Raw genomic sequence first — 23,889 nt, 5'->3', positions numbered from 1 at the left:
CATGGATACTAAACTCAGACGTGTGCGTGTGTACGTACGTAAATGCACGTGCGCACACAATTTATAAACATTGTGCCCTATAAAAATCTGTATCCTTATCAGATGATGAATAAATCACGAATAACTTCAAACAATGGAGGGTGGTTTAGAAGTGTGTGTCCTTCTTTTGTGGTTCTAATTTGTGTGTTCTCTCATTTGGTTCAGGTACTATCTTGTTCATGGGAAGAGTCATGCACCCAGAAGCAATGAATACAAGTGGCCATGACTTTGAAGAACTTTAATAATGCCACACACTAAAAAGGAGGGAAATAAGCACACTGAGTTTATAATTGATATATTTAAGGTTTGCCGTGTTTTACAATGTACCTTAAGACACTGTTTAAATACTTCCATATTTAACATGGTTTAACTTACAAGCCAAGTTTATGGAGGAAAGCTTTCAGTATTAAAATAATGGTTCTGTTGCTGTCATTGTGATTGCTGTGTCAGTCCTTAAAATAAAATTGTATACATGTCAACAGCTGTGTTTCTTATTTTAGTGAATTGTACTGCAAAAGTTTAATTCGTAAGTACTATATTTGTTACACCTCAAAGTTATCATGATCAGTAAGACCGGACTAGAATGTCTACAGTTTTTTAAATATTACCAGTGGCAAAACTTGATAAATTATTCATCCAGTTTTATTAATTATTTGAAAAATGTAGTCTCTCTTGAAATATTTGCAAGCAGATTGTAATGTCTTGTAATTCATTCATTATTTGAATGCTCTTATGCAAATCTTTTTAACTCTCTGGATTGATTGTGAACTGTTCTGAAAGTAAGTATTTAGTATTCACTGTGCTGGTTCATTGTGATGGTTCAGATAAGACTTGTGGGGTGAAATCCTGACCTCTTCGATGTCAGTGTAAAACACCCACTGACTTCAATGGGGCTAGGAGTTCGTGCGTGGTGACATATAATCTGTTGGATAACTGTGGTAGCCCTTCTTCTGTGAAGACTCCCACATGTGAATCTAAAATGTTGTTTTTATGAATACTCCTGCATGTGACTTTAAAAATTCACTTTCCGTGAATGCTGATGCCAGTAAAACTCAAATTGCATGAATGTTTGTGAATAGTGAGCACAGAGCATGACTGAACTGAAATCATTTACATCGTCACATAAATATTTGTGGATATTTTCCCGCCTCGCTCCTCCCCCACCCCAATGTTTGCCTGGCTCTACTCACTAATTCTATCTCCACAGCGCTCTCACAGTAGTGAGCAACAAGAGCATTTCTACAAAAAAGGCTCTTTCACATAATCCTAAAATGTGTGAAAATGATGTTCAGTTTGTGAAATAAATGTCTAATGAAATCTAATCCTCTTTCTTCCTAAACTTCTTACTGAGAACAAAGTGCCAGATGGCACATAATGATACATGCCACACTCTCAATATGAGGTGGGATAATAAATGCCACACCCACTCACAGGAAGGAAGAGAAAGTACCCGCCAGTGCCAGACGCTGACATATAATTATCACTTCCCCCATTGTGTAAAATATAAAATGAACTGTAATTCCTAACAAAGGTGAAAGGGAGAAAGAAAGAAGGTGGTAGGGCTGGAATCCAGTCTATGGCAGAAAATACAGTCTGCGGGTAAGAGGCAATGTGGTTCCTTCTTCCAGTCAATAGGAATTTTGCCTTTGAATTCAGTGGGAGCAAGCTGAGGCCTAATTTCTGAAAAAGGTATTGGCTGAGCTTTAGGTGGAATTATTCACATAATTTCCTGGTATGTTTTCAGTTTAAACCAAGCCCTCGCAGGCACTTCTTACATGCTGTACAAGGGAAAGAACGACCAAAACTTGACACTTCGTTGTTCGTGGGCCTCTCTCTCACGCTCCCAGGCTCAAAGCTTGAGCCTAGTGCTCAGGCCAAAGAGCTTGATGAGTGCTGGGAAGAAGCGTTGAGAGGAACGAAAGGAAACTGAACTGAGCACGCACCTCCCAAGCCAGACTGCAGGATGACACTCTCCGTGGAGGCTAGTTACAAATGCCTCATGGAAACTGGGCAGGAGGATCCATTGAGTGGCTGATACACCCCCCCCCCCCCCCAAACCTCAGGCTGACCGAGCCATTTGAGCAACTATCTAGCAGCACCTTCTGCAGTGGAACTACCCCAGTACTGCTACAAATTGGCCTCACAAAATTTCTTTGTGTTTTGTGTTCTGGACTCTGAGTAAGAATTTACAACCTCAATATCGCCTCCACAGAGAATCCTATTTCCTAATCAGCCCCCAAATTAACTCAGAAATTGGAATTTATATTTTCATAGATTCCAAGGCCAGAAGAGACCATGGTGATCATTGAGTCTGACTTCCTGTATGCTTTGTTTCCTTGGTCCTGCCTTAGCACAGGGGGCTGGACTTGTTGACTTCTCACGGTCCCCTCCACCTTATATTTCTGTGATTCTATGATAACACAGGCCATAGAACTTCATGCAATAGTTCTTAGAATTTTCCCTTTGGAAAAACATCAAAGCTTGATTTTAAAATTGCCGGTGATGGAGAATCCACCATGACCCTTGGTAAATTGTTCCAATGGTTCATTACCCTCACTGTTAAAAATGTGTGCCTTGTTTCCAACCTGACTTCTATCCATTATATTGTGTTAAACCTTTCTTCGCTAGATTGAAGAGCCCATTGTCACATATGTTTCCCCATGTAGGTACTCGTAAACTGAGCTCAAGTCACCCCTTAGCCTTCTCTTTGTTAAGTTAAAGAGATATTCAAGGAGCTCAATCAGTATAGGGCATGTTTTTCTAATCTTGTAATCATTCTTATGCCTGTTCTCTGAACTCTCCCATTATCAACATCCTTCTTGAATTGGGGACATCAGAACTGGACACACTGTTCCAGCAGTGATCACACCAGTGTCAAATACAGAGGTGAAAATGACCACCTGCTCAGTATTCCCATTTATGCATCCAAGGATCGCATTAGCCCCTTTGGCCAGAGCATTGCACTGGAAACTTATGTTCAGCTGATGATCCACCATAACCCCCCAATCCTTTTCAGAATAACTGCTTCCCAGAATAGAGTCCCCTTTCCTGTAAGCATGGCCTACTTTCTTTGTTCCTAACTGTGTAAATTTTAAAGTTAGCCATACTAAAATGTATATTGTTTTCTTGCACCTATCTTAACAAACAATCCAGAACCCTTTGTTTCCGAGACCTGTCCTACCTATTATTTACCACTCCCCCAATTCTTGTCATAGGCAAACTTTATCAGTGATTTTATGTTTTCTTCCAGGTCATTGATAAAAATGTTAAATAAGATGGAGCCAAGAACTGGTTCCTGCAGAACCCCACTGGAAACACAACTGCTTGATCATGGTTCCCCATTTACAGTTACATTTTGAGACCTATCAGTTAGTGAGCTTTTAATTCATTTAATGTGCACCCTGTTAATGTTATATCATTCTAGTTTTTTAATCAAAATAGCATGCGGTACCAAGTCAAATGCTTTACAAAAGTCCAGGTATATTGTATCAGCACTGTTACCTTTATCAACCAAACTTGTAATCGCATCAAAAAAAGATGTTGTTAGTTTTGGCAGGATCTGTTTTCCATGAACCCAGGCTGATGGGCTCTGATTATATTACCCTCTGTGCAAGTTACCTGGACCTGCTCATTTTAAAGGGTTTAAATGTACTAGCTGCTGTTAACATCCTCCTGAGATACCAGTGAAATAGAATGTATGCTCATATAACATGACATCATTTTTCCCCTAATAAATAACTGAAATATTTATTGAAAACGTGTGCATTTTCTGCATTACTATTGATAATTCTACCATTTCCATCTAGTACGACCAATACCATTACTAGGATTCTTTCTGTTTCTAATATAGTTAAAATCGTCCTTATTGCCCTTCATTCTGCTGGTCATAGATTTCTTCTTGTGTCCCTTTGTGTCCCTTATCAGTTTTCTACAATTCATAGCTTCTGATTTATATTCATTACTATCTGGTTCTGTTTCTTCCATGTGTTATATATTATTGCCTTCACTGCCTTCGTTTTCCTTCTAAACCAGGTTATTTTTTAACCAATATGACTTTCTTCCATGAGCTGTGCTATTGTGGCTTTTTCGCTATCTAATAAAGTGTTAAACAACTTACAGTCATTCACATTTTTCTGACTAATTTCTTCCTTCCTGATAATTTGGCTCATAATTGTTTTCAGCTTTGTGAAATTGGCCCTTTTAAAGAACCAAGTATATATATTATTGGTCTGGACTTTATACTGTTTACACATTATAAATGTGATCAAATCTTGATCACTTGTACCTAAGCTACCATAAATTTTTAGTTCTATGATCAGTTCCTCTTAATCTGTCAAGATGAGTTCTAGTATAGAATTTCCCCATGTTGGATGCAACACTTTTTTGAGTTAGGAAATTTTCATCTATAATATTTAGAAATTCCAAGGATATTTTAGAACTGGCTCCATGAGACCTTCAGCATATGTCACTCAGATTGAAGTCCCCCATGATCATGCAGCTTTTTTCCCTACACATTATAGATAAGTGCATAAGGAGCCAATCCTCCTTTTCCCGAGTGTGATTTGGTCTGTAGCAACATCAGCTAATATTCCATCTTGTGCTTTATCTGTTAGGACATTGATTCATAAGCATTCAAGATAATTTTCTTCATTTTATGCTTATGTTTTTTTCATATATCAAAAAAATAAGATAATTGTACTTTTGTTGGTGAATCAGAAGAGACTTCTTTAAGAACAAAACTTTCCAAGTTAATGGCCAAATCCAGCTCTGGTGTAAGTAGAAGCAACTCCAGTGACATCCGTAGAGTTGGCCAATATCTGAGTTTTACCCAAGATGTACAGCCTCTCTCATTTTCAGGGAAGTACTTTTCATTGTTTCTAGAATTGTTATAATACGTGTTTAAACATGCTTCATATGTGCTAAGTAATTATGATCTTTTTGTTATTAAACCTGTGGGAGACAAGAAAATGGCTAATAGTTTATATATCAAAGGCTCTGGTTAAAAATATCTTCAAGTGCCAAACATGCGATCAAAAAGTCTGAAATACTTTTTTTTCCATTCAATACATACATCAAGTGCAAACATCTCGGGAAACTTAACAATCAAATATCAGTCTAAATGTTTGCATTATGAGCTAATAAGAAAACACTTAGTATTTTACATTCTCAAAGCACTTTACAAATTACTAATCTATTAGATGTTCTTAGTAATATTGCTTTTAGATTGTAATATTGCTGGCTCTTTCACGCTGCATTTCTATATGTTGTCAATCTTGTTGACATCACCATAAAATCTGCAGCCAGGTTCAGGGATATTGATGAGAGCATTAATCTTCTTAATTTGTTTGCATTATGTTAACATGCTACTTATGTTATAATGTTAATAATGGACCAAATGTCCTCGCAAAAGCCCCACCAAAGCTGCTCTCTAGGGCTTAGGTTCCAGATCTAAAAGATGCAGCAAGGAGTAAGACTGGGAGAATGCCTGCTTTCCATATTATCCCCACTTCATTTTGGAAAGCAAGCCTGTGCATGTTAATGCTGACTGTTTCAGCTGTAACTTGCCTAGAGTCCTCCTCTGTAATATGAATAACTCCCATAAGGGAAGGGCACCAGGAGTAGCCCTTTATCGCAGTCATGGAGACAAGGCTGCTGGGTACCATACTCAAGGTGTCTTGTGCTTGTAGTAGAGCCTCGGTGATCTGCAGGTCTGAGGGACCTGATTCTTGCCCCTCGTGAGGGAATGAGGCAGAAATTAACTTTCCTAGCCATTATATGAGAATAGCGGACTGTGGAAGCCTATTCCTGATACGAACAGCAGTGCACAGGAAAGAAGAGCAGCCATACTGAGTCAGACCAATGGTCCATCTAGCCCAGTATCGCATCTCCTGACAGTGGCTAGTGCCAGATGCTTCCGAGGGAATGGCCACAACAGGGAAATTGAGTGATCGATCCCCTGTCGTCCAGTCCCAGCTTCTGGCAGTGAGAGGCTTCTGGACCAAGAATAGGAGGTGGGTGCTTTGGTACACAGGCTGCTTTGCCAGAGATGAAATAGTTGTTCCATGTTTCTTGAAAATACAAGAGTTTATTACTAGCTGTGTTGCTGAAAACTAAATTAATAAAGTTGTTATCCACAAGTGTTGGGCTATAGAACACAAGCTATCACTCAGCAAGAGCATCTCTAGGATAGCATATTTTTTTTAGATAGTACAAACATGCTGGATATCATTGCCAAGATGTTGGGAGATGTGGATATATATATAATTGAATCCAATGCTATCTGCTTTTGGCTTTGGCACACTTTCTCAAAAGGAAAGGAATGAGAAGAAAATGCTGAAAGTGTCATTTTTCTTCAACCCCAGGGAGTTGAGGAAATAGCTAGTAACTTGGGGATTGAATCTTGCATGTGAACACAGATCTATCATCTTGTGGAAGCACACTTTCTAGTTTATGCTGAAGTGTTGGGGACAGTACTGGGCCATTGTATGGTGTAGTATAGTTACGACAATTCTGCTGTGAGGGTGTGCTAACAAACGGATGGAGTCTGCAGTGAGACTCACCGGCCCTCAGACATGCGTATGTGGGGGACACAATAGCCCATAGTCAGAACTGCTGTTGTACCTTACAGTGTGGTTAGCACATGAAGCTGCTGCAGGTTCAGGATGAGACTTCAATTTCCCAGGCCTCCCACCTTCCCACTACCCAACCAATATGTGGCTGAGAGCACAGCCTGGAGCATTTATTTCATAACTTTCACCCTAGCAAATAAGGAAAGAAGCCTATACGATAATGACTCATAAAAAAACAATGGTCAGGTTCTGTCTGACTGCATTCGCTCTTTGGGTGATCAGCTTATTTATGCATTCTTGGAGCTCACAGTGCGTGAAAGCATCTATTGTGTGTGAAAACATCCTCTGGTGGGGAAAAACCGCTGACACATTTTAGAGGACTCCAGCATTTTTCAAACTTAAAATGGGAATAAACAATTTGAAAGAGAGCAAACTTTAAGCTCGCTCTCTCTCTGCCCCCATTCAGTCAAATCTATGGTCTTCAAAATGTAACAGACTATGTGAATTTTTATAATGGTATTGCATTAACTGAAGAACCACTTGTCTTCAGCAAGGCTAAGAATTCCCCCGGGCTGCTAGTCCTTGGTTCGAATCACCTATGAATGTTTCTTTCCAACAGTAAAATTGTTACAGTAATCTTAGAAGTGATGGTGGTTGTTAATATTTGCATCAAAAACCAAAAACAGCCACTCAACCTGAATTCTGAGCCATTTTGCATTGTCAGTCAGCCATTTCCACTTATTTTAATCACTTAAATGTGCTAATCACTTTATAAAAAGAGGGCAACATTTTATTACTCTCTTTGTGTCCCTAGAATAACATGTATTCTCTGCACCAGAAAGTTTGCAGTCTAATACCCCAGTCCTGTGGTAAACCCCAAGGGGAGGCCAGGGTGTGTCTGTGCAGAATAACATCACAGGATCAGCACCTATGACAGATCACTCAAACTCCTCAACACTATGTGACAGTGGTTGAGGAAAAGAACTGTGTCCACTATTGGTGAGGAGAAGGAAGAATTCCTGGAAGAAGTGGGATTTAACAAGAGATGTATCTATTTGCTTCAGTTTTCTAGGCTGGACATTTGGTTGACATTTTACCTGATTGAGGTAATAGGCTGTTAGTCAATTATCATAGAAAAGTATCGCCTCCAGCCAGCTGAAAGATGCTAAAGGAGCTATAAACCTTTGAGAGAGACAAGAACAGAAAAAAAGTCTCCCCCTTGAGTGAACAGAAAGTAACTCTGATTCAGAGTAAAGATATGCCAATATACAGAGAGTATGTAGAAGGATTAGAGGTAGCACATTCATTCCATTTTTCTGTATGAACTGTAGAGAGAGGCATAGTCAGAGCAGAGCACTGGGGAGCCTTTAACATCTAAATCCTAATCCTGGCTTTGATACCGAATTCATGCTTGAGAGCTGATTTTGGCTCCCTATATGTAAAATGGGGATAATAATACTCAGTGGAATGTAAGTTGGAGATAAGTGCTATGTAAGTGCTAGGTACCATTAACTTCCAACACTAGGAAATGGATCCCCTGTCTCTTGATTTTAGTGCAATATAGTATATTTAATTTGCTTTAATAAGTCTGGGATTTCTGCGAAACACCTAAATGAAGACCTTATATTTGCATTGAAGAAGTTCTGAGAGTTATAATAAAAGGCCAATAGAACTGGTGAAATCCTGATTCCACCGAAATCAACACACACAAAACTCCTGTTGGCTTCAATGGAGCCAGAATGGATCAAATCCCGGTCTTATGGCAGCCAATGGGAACTCTGCCAATGATTTTAATGGAGTAGGATCTATCCCAATATTTCCACTTGGTGTAGTGACACTCTGATTTTACTGTAGGGAAGCCATTAAAATCAACTGGAGTAGTTTTACAACTACTATATGAAACGTTGTTCTGACCTGTGCTCTCCATAAGGTGTAGCACTCCTGGAGCATTCAATAACTACGGTCTTTCATCAGAGCAAATAGAAAGTTCAGCAGTAAAGAGAAGACAAAAAAAACATGTAAACTATGTAAAGAACAATGATCGTGGATGCCATGGTGATGTCCCGGGAGATCTCAGGGGCCCAGCCTGGTCACTGGAAAAACCTCTGAACCAGGAAATCTTTTCTGTAGCCATGGCTTGAAAATGAACATGAGAAGCTGCAAAAGGCAACAAATATTAATAAATCTGAGCATGGCTTTTATTTATGTTGGTAAGGCTAATGCTTACAGGAGGTGGGTAGCCTAGAGACTGACAGTATTCAAGATTAGAGAAAATCTAGTTCGTATACTTTTTGCTACAGTTTTATCAGATTTTTTTCCAGAAAATATTTTTCAATCAGACAGGCTTCTTGAGTCATAGAAGAGCTTCGGTAAATCAAACTGGTGTCAGTATATTTCCTCTGGTAGAAGGCTATAGTTTATATTCTGCATCTGTAGGAAGATGGACTACAAGATAAAATAAACTGTTCCATATTTTACTCTGATCCCAGGATTGTATCAGCCATAACAGACAACAATAATAACTAAACATATTTTTCACATTTGTATCAAATCAATGAGCTGTAATGTCATCCACAACAGAACATTGAAATTCTGAACACTAATTGAATGTTAATCTCCTACAGAAGGACTGAATTATAGAAATGCCTGATTAATATTTAAGAAGAAAATGTGGATATTAGAAATATGGGCTGTTTAAAAGCTATCGGTGTTTCCCTAGGACTTCAGTGGGGACTGGCTAACACTGAGTGCTTTTGAAAATCCTACCCTTAAAATACACCAGCAGTACAAAAAGTTTTATTCTAGCAAACGACGCTTATTCTAAAACGTTAGTGATATTAACGTAAACTGTAGCGTTAGGGACAATTACATGAGTATTTCTTTAAGAAGAGAGTTTGTCATGTTCAAACATTTTGTTATTAAAGGGCTAGTTTTTTAAAGGAATTTAATCATGGAAAGATGGAGATAGGCACCTAATGGGATTTTCAAAAGGGCCTAGTGTCCAGATCCTCACAGGTGCCTAGCTCCCACTGAAACCCGCCTCTTAACTTGCAGTGAAATCAATGTAAATTAGGTGTTTTTGAAAATCCCACTCGGTGCCTATCTGCATCCTGAGACACCTAGCTACCATTTTAAAATATGACCCAAAGTTTCCATTGGTCATGAAGCACCTTTAAATTGGTGTAGATAAGGAGGCCCCAATCCTGTACAGTCTTGTGCTCAAATGTATGCACTGACAGTAGGCCAAACAGGACTTCAATCATAGGACTGGAAGGGAGCTCAAGAGATCATCTAGTCCAGTCCCCTGCACTCATGGCAGGACTAAGTATTATCTAGACCATCCCTCATAGGTGTGTCTAACCTGCTTTTTGAAATCTCCAATGATGGAGATTCCACAATCATAGAATATCAGGGCTGGAAGGGACCTCTGGAGGTCATCTAGTCCAACCCCCTGCGCAAAGCAGGACCAATCCCCAATTTTTGCCCCAGATCCCCTAAATGGCCCCCTCAAGGATTGAACTCACAACCCTGGGTTTAGCAAGCCAATGCTCAAACCACTGAGCTATCCCTCCCCCCAATCTCCCTAGGAAATGTATTCCACTGCTTAACTACGCTGACAGTTGGGAAATTTTTCCTCATGTCCAACCTAAACTATCTTTGCTGCAATTGAAGCCCATTGCTTCTTGTCCTACCCTCAGAGGTTAAGGAGAACAATTTTTCTCCTTTCTCCTTGTAACAATCTTTTATGTACTTAAACTGTTATATCCCCTCTCAGCCTTCTCTTCTCCAGACTAAACAAACCCATTTTTTCAATCTTCCCTCATAGGGGATGTTTTTTAGACCTTTATTCATTTTTGTTGCTCTTCTCTGGACTTTCTCCAGTTTGTCCACATCTGTCCTGTCATGTGGTGCTCGCAACTGGACACAATATTCCAGCTGAGGCCTAATCAGTGCAGAGTAGAATGGAAGAATTACTTCTCGTGTCTTGCTTACAACACTCTTGCTAATACAGCCCAGAATGAGATTTGCTTTTTTTGAAACAGTGTTACACTGCTGACCCATATTTAGCTTGTGGTCCACTATGACCCCCAGATCCCTTTCCACAGTACTCCTTCCTAGGCAAACATTTCCTATGTTGTATGTGTACAACGGATTGTTCCTTCCTAAGTGGGGTACTTTGCATTTGTCCTTATTGAATTTCATCCTATTTACTTCAGACCATTTCGAATTTTAATCCTATGAGTTTCTTGGACCTGATTCACTACTGGATTTACTCCAATTTTACAGGAGATACGTGGGTGTAAACCTGGAATAGTGCAGGGATGAATCAAGCCCATGGTATTAAAACCAGCCTTCAGAGGTCTTAAAATCAGATTAGGTGTCAAAAACAGAAGTGTTAGAGAAAGCTTGTAACTAATTTATACCTTTCAGAGAGACAGAGGAAGAGATGACTACACCACAAGATGTCACTCTATCCTAAGAAGCTGAGAAAGGTCACTCTCTTATGGGCAAGAATTCTAAGGTGTATCCGGCTAATTGATTACCAGCGGGGGGTTTCTGGCTCAAATAACTAAGTGCAACTCCCATTGGGAGTTGCTGAGGTGTAGTGGAGAGCCTAATTGGGCTCATGTGTCTGAAATTAGCAGTTGGGCTAGCTTGCTCTATTTGTGCTGCTGTGTGGTATAGATCCTCTTCCTTTGATTCCTAACCACAGATTGCTATGCTAAGCTCATCACGGCTGCTGTGGTCATAGGGGACTTCTTTTCTCCAATCACAGAAACCCAGGTTGTGTGCTTGAGGGGGTGGGAGGTGAAAGGAATTTTCTTAACAGAGTTGTTCTGTGGCTATTGCTGGAGCCCAGGGTTGCAGTAGCCTGTACAGGATCCATATGCTCTCTCTTAATTACAGGGGAGAAATGGCTGGTGAATCCATGGTGAATGAGGTCACTGACACATGGTTATACCCCCTCTTTCTCCCCCCCCCCCCCCCCAAACATCCTTGCTTGCAGTATCCTTGCAGGAGTGGGGTCGCAGCCCATTGCTTTCCTCGGGTGAGGGAGTCATACTCGCCTCTGGAGCCAGGGTAGTGCCCTCTGTTCCTGGAAAGAACAGAATTTGTCCCTTAATGATTTGCAATGCAGGAGAGTCAACAATTATTCCCAAAGCAGTCTTTCCTAGCTCATTATGGAGCTGCATTTTCTGCCTGGTTTGAAGGGACTTTTGTCTCTTCTCTTAACGTGGCAAAAGAGTGCGAGATTGGGAAGAACAGACCCATCCAGAATTGAAGAGTGTATGAAGTTGTGCTCAGTGCGGCTTTCCCAGAGAACACAGCATATCCTAGCCAGAGCAAGGCAACGGACAGTCTACCATTATACAGCCCTACAAAGAACAAAAATGCAACCTCGGTAACTGAGAATCAGCTAGGCTCAGCCAAAAGGAGGCTGTCGTGTAATTTGCTTTGTAAAACTGCTGCGTGATGTCCATAAGCGTCCTTGTTCAACCTGCAGCAGCAATAACGGCCAGGACACAAATAAAGAGCATCTAACCAGTGCCTGCGGAGCTCTGCTAATTGGTTCACTATTCTCTAGTTTCTGGCCACCAGTTGGCATCTGTTAAGAGCTGCAAAGGAAAGCACTACACCCAAGAAGCCATTTGTGGTTCACTACTACAGAAAGTGTTACTGATCCTGCAAAACCCCTAGGATCAATGCTACATATTCTTGAGCACCATCTACTGGCATTTTATTTATTAACTATTTACATGTATACAAACTTTTTTTTTTTTTACAGGCATGCTCCTGTAATAACATTAACATTATTATTTATCTTGCAATAGTGCCATGGAGCCCCAGTTGTGGACCAGATTGTGCTAGACTCTGTACAACCATAGAACAAAAAGATCATAACCTCACCATGAATTCAAAAAGTGTAGTTCCAAATGATAGTGTAACAATATCCATTACCCAGCGGATGGAGACTGGTCTCTTCAAAGGTAATGGTATCGTCCAGACCTTAGGACTACTATGTTGTTTGAGGGGCATCTATGAGCACACCAGACAAATGGTTAATAGCAGTGAAGGTAGATCCCCTTATTTTAAGAGCGGATAAATACATCTCTAAATAACAGATGAATCACAGCCCTCAGATGCAATTTTAGAACTGTTGAGAATCTTGTCAAAGTGAAATACAAATAAAGTCCTCAAAATCTGTTCAAGGCTCCAAATGACTATATTAAGAACTCAAAAGTTGTGAAGTAGATAGCCATGCTCAAGTCGGTAGGAGTCCAGGCCTGGTAACAGGTGGCTCAGCTCAAAATATTGTTAGCCATCTGCAAAAGCATAGCATGTAAAAGAGTCTCCATGGGATAGTCTGACTTAAAATGTGGTCCACTGAGCTGCACTTTTAATCCAATATTATTGTAATGATATTTTTACTGATGATCTCAACCTGAAACTGTCTCCATCAAAATAAGCTCCACTCCCTTATGAAAATCAAACCACCACTAGTGGTATTAAAATTCCAGGTTGTAGTAGCCATTTTAAAAACAAGGGATCAAATTCATTCCTACATGAAACTCAGGGGAATTTAGCCCAAAAGCTAAAGGTACGCATTCCTTTCTTAAAGTTATCCACATTTTCCATCATTTACTTCTAGGTGCAGTCATAATACAAATAGCAAATTCACACATATCCCATGCTCTCAAGTGACAAGTCTTCCACTTTCGAACGCCAAGGATAAACAGACATCTGCTTTTGCCTAGGGGAAAGATGGCTCCTGTACTGTCAGACAGATTGTAGGTGAAGAGCTCTTACAGACCAACAGTCCCTGTGTTCATGCAGATGTCTTCTCGAATTAAAAAATGGGGGGAAAGATATGCAAAAATAAGTGAGACTTTAACAGGATTGTTTCTAAACCACATTTTCTAATGGTGCCTGCAAGGGAATAGTAGGTGATTATACAAACTGTCCAAGGATAAAGCTTGCTACACCCCCTGCCCAAAGTTCCTTTTAGAAAACAAACAAACAAAAAAAAACCTTACATCTTTGAGACTGGATGTAATGCTACTTACTTCTAATTAGAGAGGACCTCGATCCAAAGTCTTGGATCCAAAACTTAGGGAAAATTCAGATCCAACTCAGATCTGAATATCGTGCCTCTGCTTCATTTTTATATCTAGCACTCTTCAAGATACGTGATTTTAAAATCAGGATACTCAAAGTGCTATAATGAATGCAAAGCTGGATAAGTGTACAGTACTTCAGTGTAGGATGTGATGTCTGTTGCCTATACACCTAAACATATGTCAAACACACCAATAAACAGAAGTGACCAGAAAAGCCTACCTTCCCCAGATCCTATTAGGAAAATGATCAAGATAGTGCAAAAATAATATCAGGTCAACAAGGATTATCTGCAAAAAGAAAAGCCTATTTACTTGATGCATTTTCCACTGTTGTACACCCTATGGAAGTGTTATCTTTCAAATAGTAACTTACATTTTAGTTTCTATAATTCTGCCTTTGCTCTGGTGTAAATCTGGAGTAACATCCAATGGAGTTATTCCAGGTTTACACCAGTCTGGAATAATAATTTGATCCTAAAATTCATTATCTCATGTTCTATCAACAGCTCGCTCTGGGCCATTCTGCCTCCCTCTCCAAGGGCAAGCCATACAGGCTCATCATCCCACCTGTCCTGTGCCATCAAGGAAATCCAGTATCCCAGGGGTATTTCCTGGGATTCAGTTGAGCCATCTTTGAACAGCCATTAAAGGTCCTCAAGGGAACCTGCAAATGGGCCAGTGTGTCCAATTCAAATCCAAGCTAGACCAGTTTTATAGTAATGTACTTCCACTAACTTTTAGCACTACTCCCAATTAGCCATCTAAAGGAGAAGAGAATCAGGGCCAGTGTGACATTGTACATCTTAATAGTTTCAGATTATTTTTAAAGAAAGACTTTGCGAGTATCTACAGCATGTCAACATTAGTCTTGTAGTCACTATTTAATAGGGTGGGAATGGGGCTGCCTAATCTTGCATCTCCTTTTTATCCATTTATTTTCCACTTCTCCTCCAATTCTAATGTATATTTGTCTACTGAGCAAACTGTACTGAGGAAATTATCTATTGATTACTGACCTTTGGAGTCATGAGACACAAAGGACACAGATGCTTGAATCTACAAGCAAAATAGATTACAATTCACCAAGCACTTACAAGAGCCAAGGACATTACCATTGCTCCTCCTTCACTGGCTAGAAATCTCGATACCATGATGAGTACAACAAGGCAGGCATAAATCATCCTAAGGGAGAAAGTGCAATTACAGATGGACACAATTTAGGAATGTCACCTTCCAAATGTTAAATGTTTAAATTAAGCAAATGATCACACAACGTACAAATAAAAATAAGTATCCCAATAACAATGTCATTATTCAGCCTGAGGTTTTATTCATTTAGGGCCTGGTCCAAAGCTCACTGGAGTCAATGCAATCATTTCCATTGACTTCGATGAGCTTTGGAAGCCCCTACTGCTCTGACTCTCTTTCTTACTTGTAATTATCTATAGCTGGGAAAGAACCTAGCTTGATTCCACTGGAGAAAGAATTCTGTTAGTAGATTCTGACTGGGTGAAATTCATCCATGTGCAGAGGGGATAATATGGGACTAAAGTGGTACATGGGACCTGTTCTGGTCTTCTAGACGGGTAACAATTTCACCCATAGTGACTGCAGCGCTATTAAACAGATCAAATAGAAACACACACAAAAACAAAAAAAAAAACCCTTTGGGATTTCCCACCCCTCAACTCAAGACACATGCACAAACCCCCTTTGGGATTTCCCACCCCTCAAATTTCATTGGTTAAAATTCAGTCAAGTATCCAAAAATAAACATGCATTATTACTAGCTCAAGTGGGCAAAAGGAATAGTATGTACGTGACGTCTCTATTGCCAAAATGCGTAACAACCTCATTTGCACTTGCAGATACCTGTCCACACAAAACTCCATGCACAAATGTAGAAGCAAGGTTCAGGCCCAATTGAAAATTTTACCCAAAATTATGTGTATATTTTTAAAAAGAGACTGTATCATTAAACTTCTAGATTAACAATATTTGAAATACCTCCAGAAGTTCCAAGTTCTCTATGACTATGAATAGCTGTGATTTTACATCCTGGCTACTGCCATCACATAGGAAATACCATGCTAGCTCAGACCACTAGGCTATCTAGTCCAGTATCCTGTTTCTGAGAGTGGTCAGCACCACGTGGTTTAGACAAAGTACAAGAAATGGCAGAGTGAGCAATTATGGAATAACCTATAAAGAAATTTCTTTCTAGCCCACATCCGGTAGAGCTTGGCTCGTGCCTTAAAGCATGAGAGATATAAAAACGAGAATGGACAGCCAAGTGGACGTCATAGCTGTAGTTTCAGTTTATTAATGAGATCTTTTCTTTCATTCAGTTAGTACAAAATCCACTTCAAACAGGTCGTTTACATGCTAATATAAAATGGATCTCCAATTATAGTGTTTCCAAAGAACTTTTTAGTTGTACCTGTATGAGCCGAGCTGTGGAATCAAGAAAAAAAAAATAAAGGCACGTATATATTGCTAAATGTAGAGTTGCTGTTGAAATCAAGAGTGCTATTATTATTGTTAATATGTATTAATAAGTGAGAAAAGCCTGATAGTCCCAGGCTAGCATGAAACCATGAGCCAATAGAGTGAGAGATGGAAAAGCTTTTAGTACATTATATCATTTAGAAACATAGTTTCTGGCATTGTTAAATCGTCTTTTAAAAAGAAATTCATCTTCCATAAAAAATGTATAAATCACAAACATAACTGACCACTTACCTCCATAAAATGGAGAAAGGCTGCTCCCAGAAGTGTTGTTATTTCACCAGCCATTTTCACCAAGTCTTCAGGGGTCAAATAATATTCCTGAATATCAGGAAAATTCTCCTGATATCAGCATGTTTGTTACTGTGCATAATTTTTCACTGTGATATGAATTATATATAAGCTATAACCTTTATAGAAAGAAAGAAAGAAAGAAAGAAAGAATAGATCCTAGCCTAACTAAAGCTTTTCTATTTTAGGCTGAGATCTTGAAAGAAGTCTAGGGGATTTATGTACATATCTTCCATTAAAATGTGTCTAAATTCCCAAGGCTTGATTTGTTTTTCTGCCCTTCCTCTTTTTCTTTCAGTCTGATGTACCTCTTCCCTTCCCCCACATATTCCAAACTTGTTTCTCTCTGCCGTACCCTCTCTTTCTCTAGGTGAGCTGCAGCTGCTTTCCTAGGGTTTATCGTGAGGTTAGCTGCCTCCTCCTCCTCCCAAGGCAAACTGTTTTGTTTAGAGTTCACAGGCCTAATCCTCCTAGTCAGACAGAGCATGACCTTGCTGGTGAGAAGCCCTTTCTCTGGCCAAAGCACGGTTGGCCCTGTATCAGTCAGTTTTGGTGTGGGCTGCTATACAATCCCAGCAAACCTCCTCACCTATAGTGGATCAGTTTGAGCTCTTACATTAAATAGATAATATGTAGACAAGAGAATTATGGTCTACATTATTTCAAACATTCCTGCACTTCAAAACCAATAGAAATCAAAATGTCTTATACTCAGCATTTTTGTCATCATGATGGTTAAGTTTTGACCTCGAAGAACATCTGGCTTTAGGGAATGATACACACAATATACTGTGAATACAAGCGTATATAAAGTATAGAGCACTGTTGTCAAGGTTCCTTTCCCACTCTGACCTCTAGGGTACAGATGTGGGGACCTGCATGAAAGACCCCCTAAGCTTATTCTTACCAGCTTAGGTTAAAAACTTCCCCAAGGTACAAACTTTGCCTTGTCCTGAACCGTATGCTGCGGCCACCAAGCATTTTGAACAAAGAACAGGGAAAGAGACTACTTGGAGTCTTCTTCCCCCAAAATATCCCCCCAAGCCCTATACCCCCTTTCCTGGGGAAGGTTTGATAATAATCCTCACCAACTGGTACAGGTGAACACAGACCCAAACCCTTGGATCTTAAGAACAATGAAAAATCAATCAGGATCTTAAAAGAAGAATTTTAATTAAAGAAAAGGTAAAAGAATCACCTCTGTAAAATCAGGATGGTAAATACCTTACAGGACAATCAGATTCAAAACATACAGAATCCCTCTAGGCAAAACCTTAAGTTACAAAAAGACACAAAAACAGGAATATACATTCCCACCAGCACAGCTTATTTTACCAGCTATTAAACAAAAGAAAATCTAACGCATTTGCTAACTAGATTACTTACTAACTTAACAGGAGTTGAAAGGCTTGCATTTCTGATCTGTTCCCGGAAAAAGCATCACACAGACAGACCATACTCTTTGTTCCCCCCCTCCAGATTTGAAAGTATCTTGTCCCCTCATTGGTCATTTTGGGTCAGGTGCCAGCGGGGTTACCTTAGCATCTTAAACCTTTACAGGTGAAAGGGTTTTGCCTCTGGCCAGAAGGGATTTTATAGCACTGTATACAGAAAGGTGGTTACCCTTCCCTTTATATTTATGACAACTGTCAAGAAGAGAAAGTATTTGGGACCAATCATTGCCCACTTTTAATGCGACTGTTCCTTCAGTGGCATCAATTTCAAAAGTTCTTGCACCTTCAACAATGGAGAAGACATAAATGATGGATATACTTTTTGTTAAATGCATTAATGTTTCCATCGTAAAATTACATGTTTAAATTGCCACCCTTTGATCCTAGAAAATCATTCTTAAAATAGTCTTTAAGGATGAATAATCACTCTAAAAATGGCATGCTGGAGTTCCATGTGAGTCCTACAAACTTCCCCTGGGATCTGAGAATCAAGCTGGATTCTTTCCCAACTATATATCATTACAAGTAATAAAGATTCAGCAAGCTAAGTTCTGCTTTCAGCTACCTCTGTGCAACACCATTGTCTTGTAATTATGCCTACCTTCTTGAAGGGTTGTACAGGGGTCTCTGGTGGCTGCAGCAGGCAGAATACAAGTCTGATTTTGCTCTCACTTATGCTGGTACAAATCACAAGTAATTCCATTTCTGTTGTAAGGCGGCAGGCCAGGTTCTCCCCTGCATTTGTGCAGCTTTGTATCACCTTGCCTGTAAAAAACTGCACTAAAGCAAGGTTAACTGACCCCAGGAGCAACCTCTACATGGGGTAAGCTTGGGTGGCAAAGAGCTGCCATAATAGCCCCTATATTACATGCTCCCACACTGTGGCCAGCAAGGGAGCATGGCCAATGAAAAGGAGGTTTGACTAGGGGTGTTCTGGTGATCCCTGGCTGCCAGAACAGCTCCCTGGGGATGTTGGTAGCTGACACAATTTAAAGTAAGTCTGAAACTGCTCTTTATTACTCTGGAAAACAGTCCAGTACTCAGTCAGCCGCAGGATCAGGGGAGGGCAAATGTGGCATAAATTGGGCTCCGGATTTAGCCCACAATTTTTGCTTGTAGCTACATATCTTTGCTAACCTGCTTCTGAGGCTGAATCTCAGGAGCAGACCATTGTCTAATTCATAGAACAGTACCGCATTTGTGGCAGAATTTAGTTCTGCTTTTTTGTTTATGAAGTAGTTAATCCTTATTTCAGAGGACTTGTTTTCAGTATTGTTAGTGTGACTTTGCTTCTTTGACACTGCTGTTCAAGGAGCACCAGTATTAGGATTTCAGTTATAAATGGTCCTGTCATCAAAAAATTTATTGTTAGCAACTCAAGAAGCTCACCAGTGTTACACAGTCAATCATAAATGACCTTAAAATACAGCATAGAAATTACTTACTGCTTTATTCCTGCTGGTGCATAGAACATCTAAAACAGACTGTTTATCATCCCAGGTGTCGACCCCTGTTAGCTCATATAAGGTGGATGTCACAGGTTTAAGTGCCCAGTGAACTCATTTATTTTTCTCCATTAAGTACTTAGATTTACCCATTGCAGATGTTTAAGTTTCTAATTCTAAGTGTTCTCCAGGATTCCCAATGGAACAGTCTCTGTTTACTGCAGAACAAGAAATTGTTGTGCCCAAGGATCACAAAAAGTCACAAAAGCCCAGAAAAATCAGAATCCAGGCAGAATTCTAGATCTCAGCTGTGGCTTTTTGTCCTAATTTTAATTAATCTGAAATATAGACATGAATCCCCTACTTACTCGTGGGAAGAACAGAGTTGGATTAAGCCTTCTAAGCAAGGCCTCCTAGCCCAACCCAGTAGGCATCTGGCTGCCAGCAATTCTTCTGCATCTGACTTGCTGCTTTAGTTAGGATCTCTCTCACTCTGGGTCATAAATCCCAAGGATTTTGCTTTGATTGGTCCCTGAGCATCAGGAGAGATGAAACCGTGCAACACATCTGCCCTATCTCAGCAGCTGGGGCTGGTTGTCAGTTGAGTTATTATTCTGATTATTATTTTTATTGGTGGTGCTTAGGAGTCCCAGTCGTGGATCAGGGCCTAACTGTGCTAGGTGCTGCACAAACACAGAACAAAGAAAATTCCTGCCCCAAACAGCTTACAATCAAAGTAAAAAAGACAAGAGACAACTTGTACAGCTAGAGAGATGGGGAGACCAGGAAGCAGTGAGACAATGGTGGTTAGCATAATAGGCAGTGGTCAGAGCTCAGTAGCTGCCTAATTTTTGTCAAGTTGGAGTGCCTAGATGGGAGTCACTAACCCTGTTTAGGGAAGCTGGCAGAACTCATTATCTAGTATGCTACCACGCATTACACAAAATGCATTTTCTAGAACACGTTATCTTGCAACTTGTTAGTAGATGCATCTGGAACACACTGAAAAATAACATCAGAGTGAGATATTTTGGGGCCTCAACCTTGACAACACTTATTTTAAAATAGGATCACTTACCTGAATGACATGAGTATATGGCCTTGTAGCAGGACTGTTGCCACATACCAGGAAGAGGAAGGGTTAAAGCAGGCCAGAGGGAGCTTGCGCAGGACCCTCCAATTAGAGGAGGGCTCACTAAGTGAGCCAATTGGGAGGTGGGTTGTTGCAGTGGCCAATCAGCGCCAGCAGGGGCCATATATAAAGGGCTGTTCAATGGTGCAGCAGGAGTCTCTCCCTGGCCTGTTAAGGAGAAGGACTGGCTGCCTAGGAGCACCCTGGTGAGAGTAGTGGTGGTCAGGGGAGCAGAGCAGAAGAAGAAGCTTTTGGCTGACTGCTGCCAGACTGAGGCCCTGGAGAGAAGTGGCTAACAGACTGCAGTTTGCCCCTGGAGTAAGGGACGAGATTGGTGACTGCAGCAGACTGTAGATGGCTGGTTCCCCTGACAGTGGGAGAGACAGCGGAGCAGGGCACAACCAGATGGCTGTACCCAGAAGAGAATGCTGGGGAGTGACACAGGTCCCAGAGTGGTGGAGACAGCAAAGTGGGAGTAATGGTGATTGAGACACCACCGAAGGAGGGCGCCCTGTGGAAGGACTTGAGCTAATTCCAGAATAGCCAGCAGGAGGTGGTGGAGAGTCTCGCTCTGCTACAGGCCTAAGGGCTTGGCTACACTTGTGAGTTACAGCACAATAAAGGATCCCCGGGCGCACTAGCTCACTGTCCGTCCACACTGGCAAAGCACGTAGAGCGCTCTGACTCCACAGCTACAGTGCTGCTGGTACGCCACATCAGTGAGTGGAATAATGTTTGCTGCGCTCCTGCACTGGAGAGCTGTGGTGCCAGTGAGGAGGAGGTGTTGCATTACTGTGCTCTGATCAGCCTCTGGAAACATCTCATAATCCCTTAAGTCAAACGGCCACTCTTGTCATTGTTTTTGAATCGCTGTAGGAATGCGGATATGCCCTTTGAAAGCTCTGTTTCTGACAGCTGGCTGCTTATCTGCTCCGAGATAAAGCAACCATTACTGTGGCATGCTGTGTGGGGGGTGTCTATTGGTGTCTGAATTTACAAGATGGCATGCTGCCATGTTCAGCCCCCTGAAAACCCACTCTCTCTCACCCCACATACACACAACACACTCCACTCCACCCCACCTGCCCCCATTTGAAAAGCACGTTGCAGTCACTTGCATGCTGGGATAGCTGCCCATAATGCACCGCGCCCAGTGCCACTGCAAATGTGGCCACGCCAGTGCACTTGAAGCTGTCAGTGGGGACAGACTGCAGCGCTTTCCCTACTGCACTCTACGAAAGCTGGTTTAACTCAAAGCGCTCTACATCTGTAAGTGTAGCCATGCCCTAGATTATGAAATGATGAGCAATTGCCATCAAATCTACTCATAAAAAGTCATTTTTTCAGAAAAATGGGGAGGGGGATTAGCCATATGGCAGTCTCATTTCTATCTGTCTTCTCTGTAAGTTTAAGAGTCTGAACAATAGTCAAGTAAAAGACAGATCAAAGCCACCATTGTTTTCACTGAAAATATATCCTGATGACTGTAAGTAAGTCTGTGTAACAAACTAGGAAGTCAAATGGGAAAATTCACAGAAATGTTTTACCTTTATGTCTCCTTCATGTGCAGTTAGATATTTTCAATGGGGAGAAGCCCTGCTTATTCTTTGGATTTTCTAAAAAAGGGAACTTTCTCTTTTGGACTAAGGGAAATTAAGAAATCATAAACTTTACAGACCAATTGGTTTGAGGGGATGTGTAGCACCAGCATGTGGAATACAGAATTTCCTAATTTCCATTCTGTCTATGACTGTGCCGTGATTTTGGGTATCATCCCATAAAACTTTTTTCTTTAATGACACCAACTTACACTTCTATAGCATCATCTTTCCTGTAAAAGAATCTGAAATCACATTACAAACTACGGGCCAAAGCCTGAACCGGCCAAAAATGAGGGAATAGCACCCTGTATAGAAGGCAATCCACACTATCTCCATCCAGCTCAACCAAGGCTGATTCAGGTTTAATTTCTCTCTAACACTGTCAGCAGAAGAGTATAAAGTAAATGTATCCCTCCAGTCTATCTAGCCCTTCACAATCTTTAGTGTAGTTATCCTTACAACAGCCCTTTGAGATAGGGAAGTTGTATTATCCCCATTTCACAGATGGAGAAATGAGGCACAGAGACTAAGGTCACACAGGAAGCATTTGGCAGAGCAGAGACTGAGCGAATGTCTACTGAGTCCCAGACTAGGGCCCTAATCACTGAAACTTTTGGGGAGCAAAGGGTGGACAAAAAAAAGATAGGTGACCTTCCTGCAAACAATCAAAGCATTTAAGAACAAGTTGATAAATATTATGCAGCATTTGGGAGCAGTAGCTGCGGTCCCACAAAGAGTCAAGAAGTGACATTTACAGTCAGACGTATGTTTATCTTTATCTGTTCAGGAAATAGTTCATGTTTTGAATACTTATCTTTTGCCTGGAACATTAATCGTGCAGTATCAAACAACAACATGAACTGTTTTGTCTGACATTCTGCAAGATAATATAGTTACGAATATTCTAAATGTGTTCTCCAGCTGTAGAAAGGGGTACCTCATGATTCAAACTAGCTGCACAGCAAACTCACAGTCTCTGCTGCATTCCATTTTCTGTACCTGCACAAAACAGCAGAGGCGGCATGTACAATGAAGGGGAAACATTACGTTAGCTTATCTTCTGGTATTTGACAGTTCCACCGCAAAACTAATAGACCAGAGAGGTGGAAGCATCAGCTCAGAAGCAAAACAAGTGCAATTCAATGGACTTACACTAACCATCTCCTTCTAAGGAGGCCATTGTTTTGTTGGGATGCAGCCCCAGTATGTGGGAGGAAGTATTTCCTAATAAAAGCAACGTGGTTGGTCCCCATGAAAGACATGGAGGAGAGGAAGTATGGCCAGGACATCTGTGTCTTGGCAATTCCTAGCTGCTGGAATACCCCTTAGAAGACGTGGTTAGATAGGTGGCCCCATGACTGGGGACTGTGATGATCTAAAAAGTGGCTTATGGGCATCTTATCTCTTCTGATCCTATCTGTTGCTTTAGGGCTGAGCTGAGGCCAGCTCAGCATTCCGACCCAGATCCTGGGCTGCATCTAAGAGCTTGGCTCTAATTCACTTTCCTGTTCTTGATACGCTTTCCTGTTCTTGATACGCTTTCATGTTGTTTTTTTTACCTCAGCTTTATTACAGTTGAATGCAAGGCGAAGGAAGTTGAGCTCTAGTCAGAGAACAGATTTGTTTTTGGAGAGGAGTTTGGATGAAAGCAGCCAAAGCCATGAAAAATGCTGAATTAAAACTATTGCAATTCAGGCCTATGTTGGACCCTATTCAAAATGAATCAGCT

At 40.8% G+C, this 23,889-nt stretch overlaps 1 protein-coding gene across 4 annotated transcripts in view; it reads left to right on the top strand.

The window, feature by feature from the left end:
* Window positions 1–518, top strand: part of SERPINI1 (serpin family I member 1) — a 78,901-nt gene extending 78,383 nt beyond the window's left edge. For all 4 annotated transcript variants that reach the window (XM_007055506.4, XM_043521866.1, XM_043521867.1 and 1 more), the window contains one exon: window positions 205–518. In XM_007055506.4, the coding sequence (XP_007055568.2) occupies window positions 205–281 (77 nt within the window). In that variant the 3' untranslated portion in view covers window positions 282–518. The remainder of the gene's footprint in view (window positions 1–204) is intronic.
* The last annotated feature ends 23,371 nt before the right edge of the window (window positions 519–23,889 follow it).

This window comes from Chelonia mydas, chromosome 9 (genome assembly GCF_015237465.2).
Source record: "Chelonia mydas isolate rCheMyd1 chromosome 9, rCheMyd1.pri.v2, whole genome shotgun sequence".
In the NCBI taxonomy this organism is placed as follows: domain Eukaryota; kingdom Metazoa; phylum Chordata; order Testudines; family Cheloniidae; genus Chelonia; species Chelonia mydas.
The sequence above is the reverse complement of the archived record's forward strand: the minus strand, read 5'-3'. Positions and strand labels throughout refer to the sequence as shown.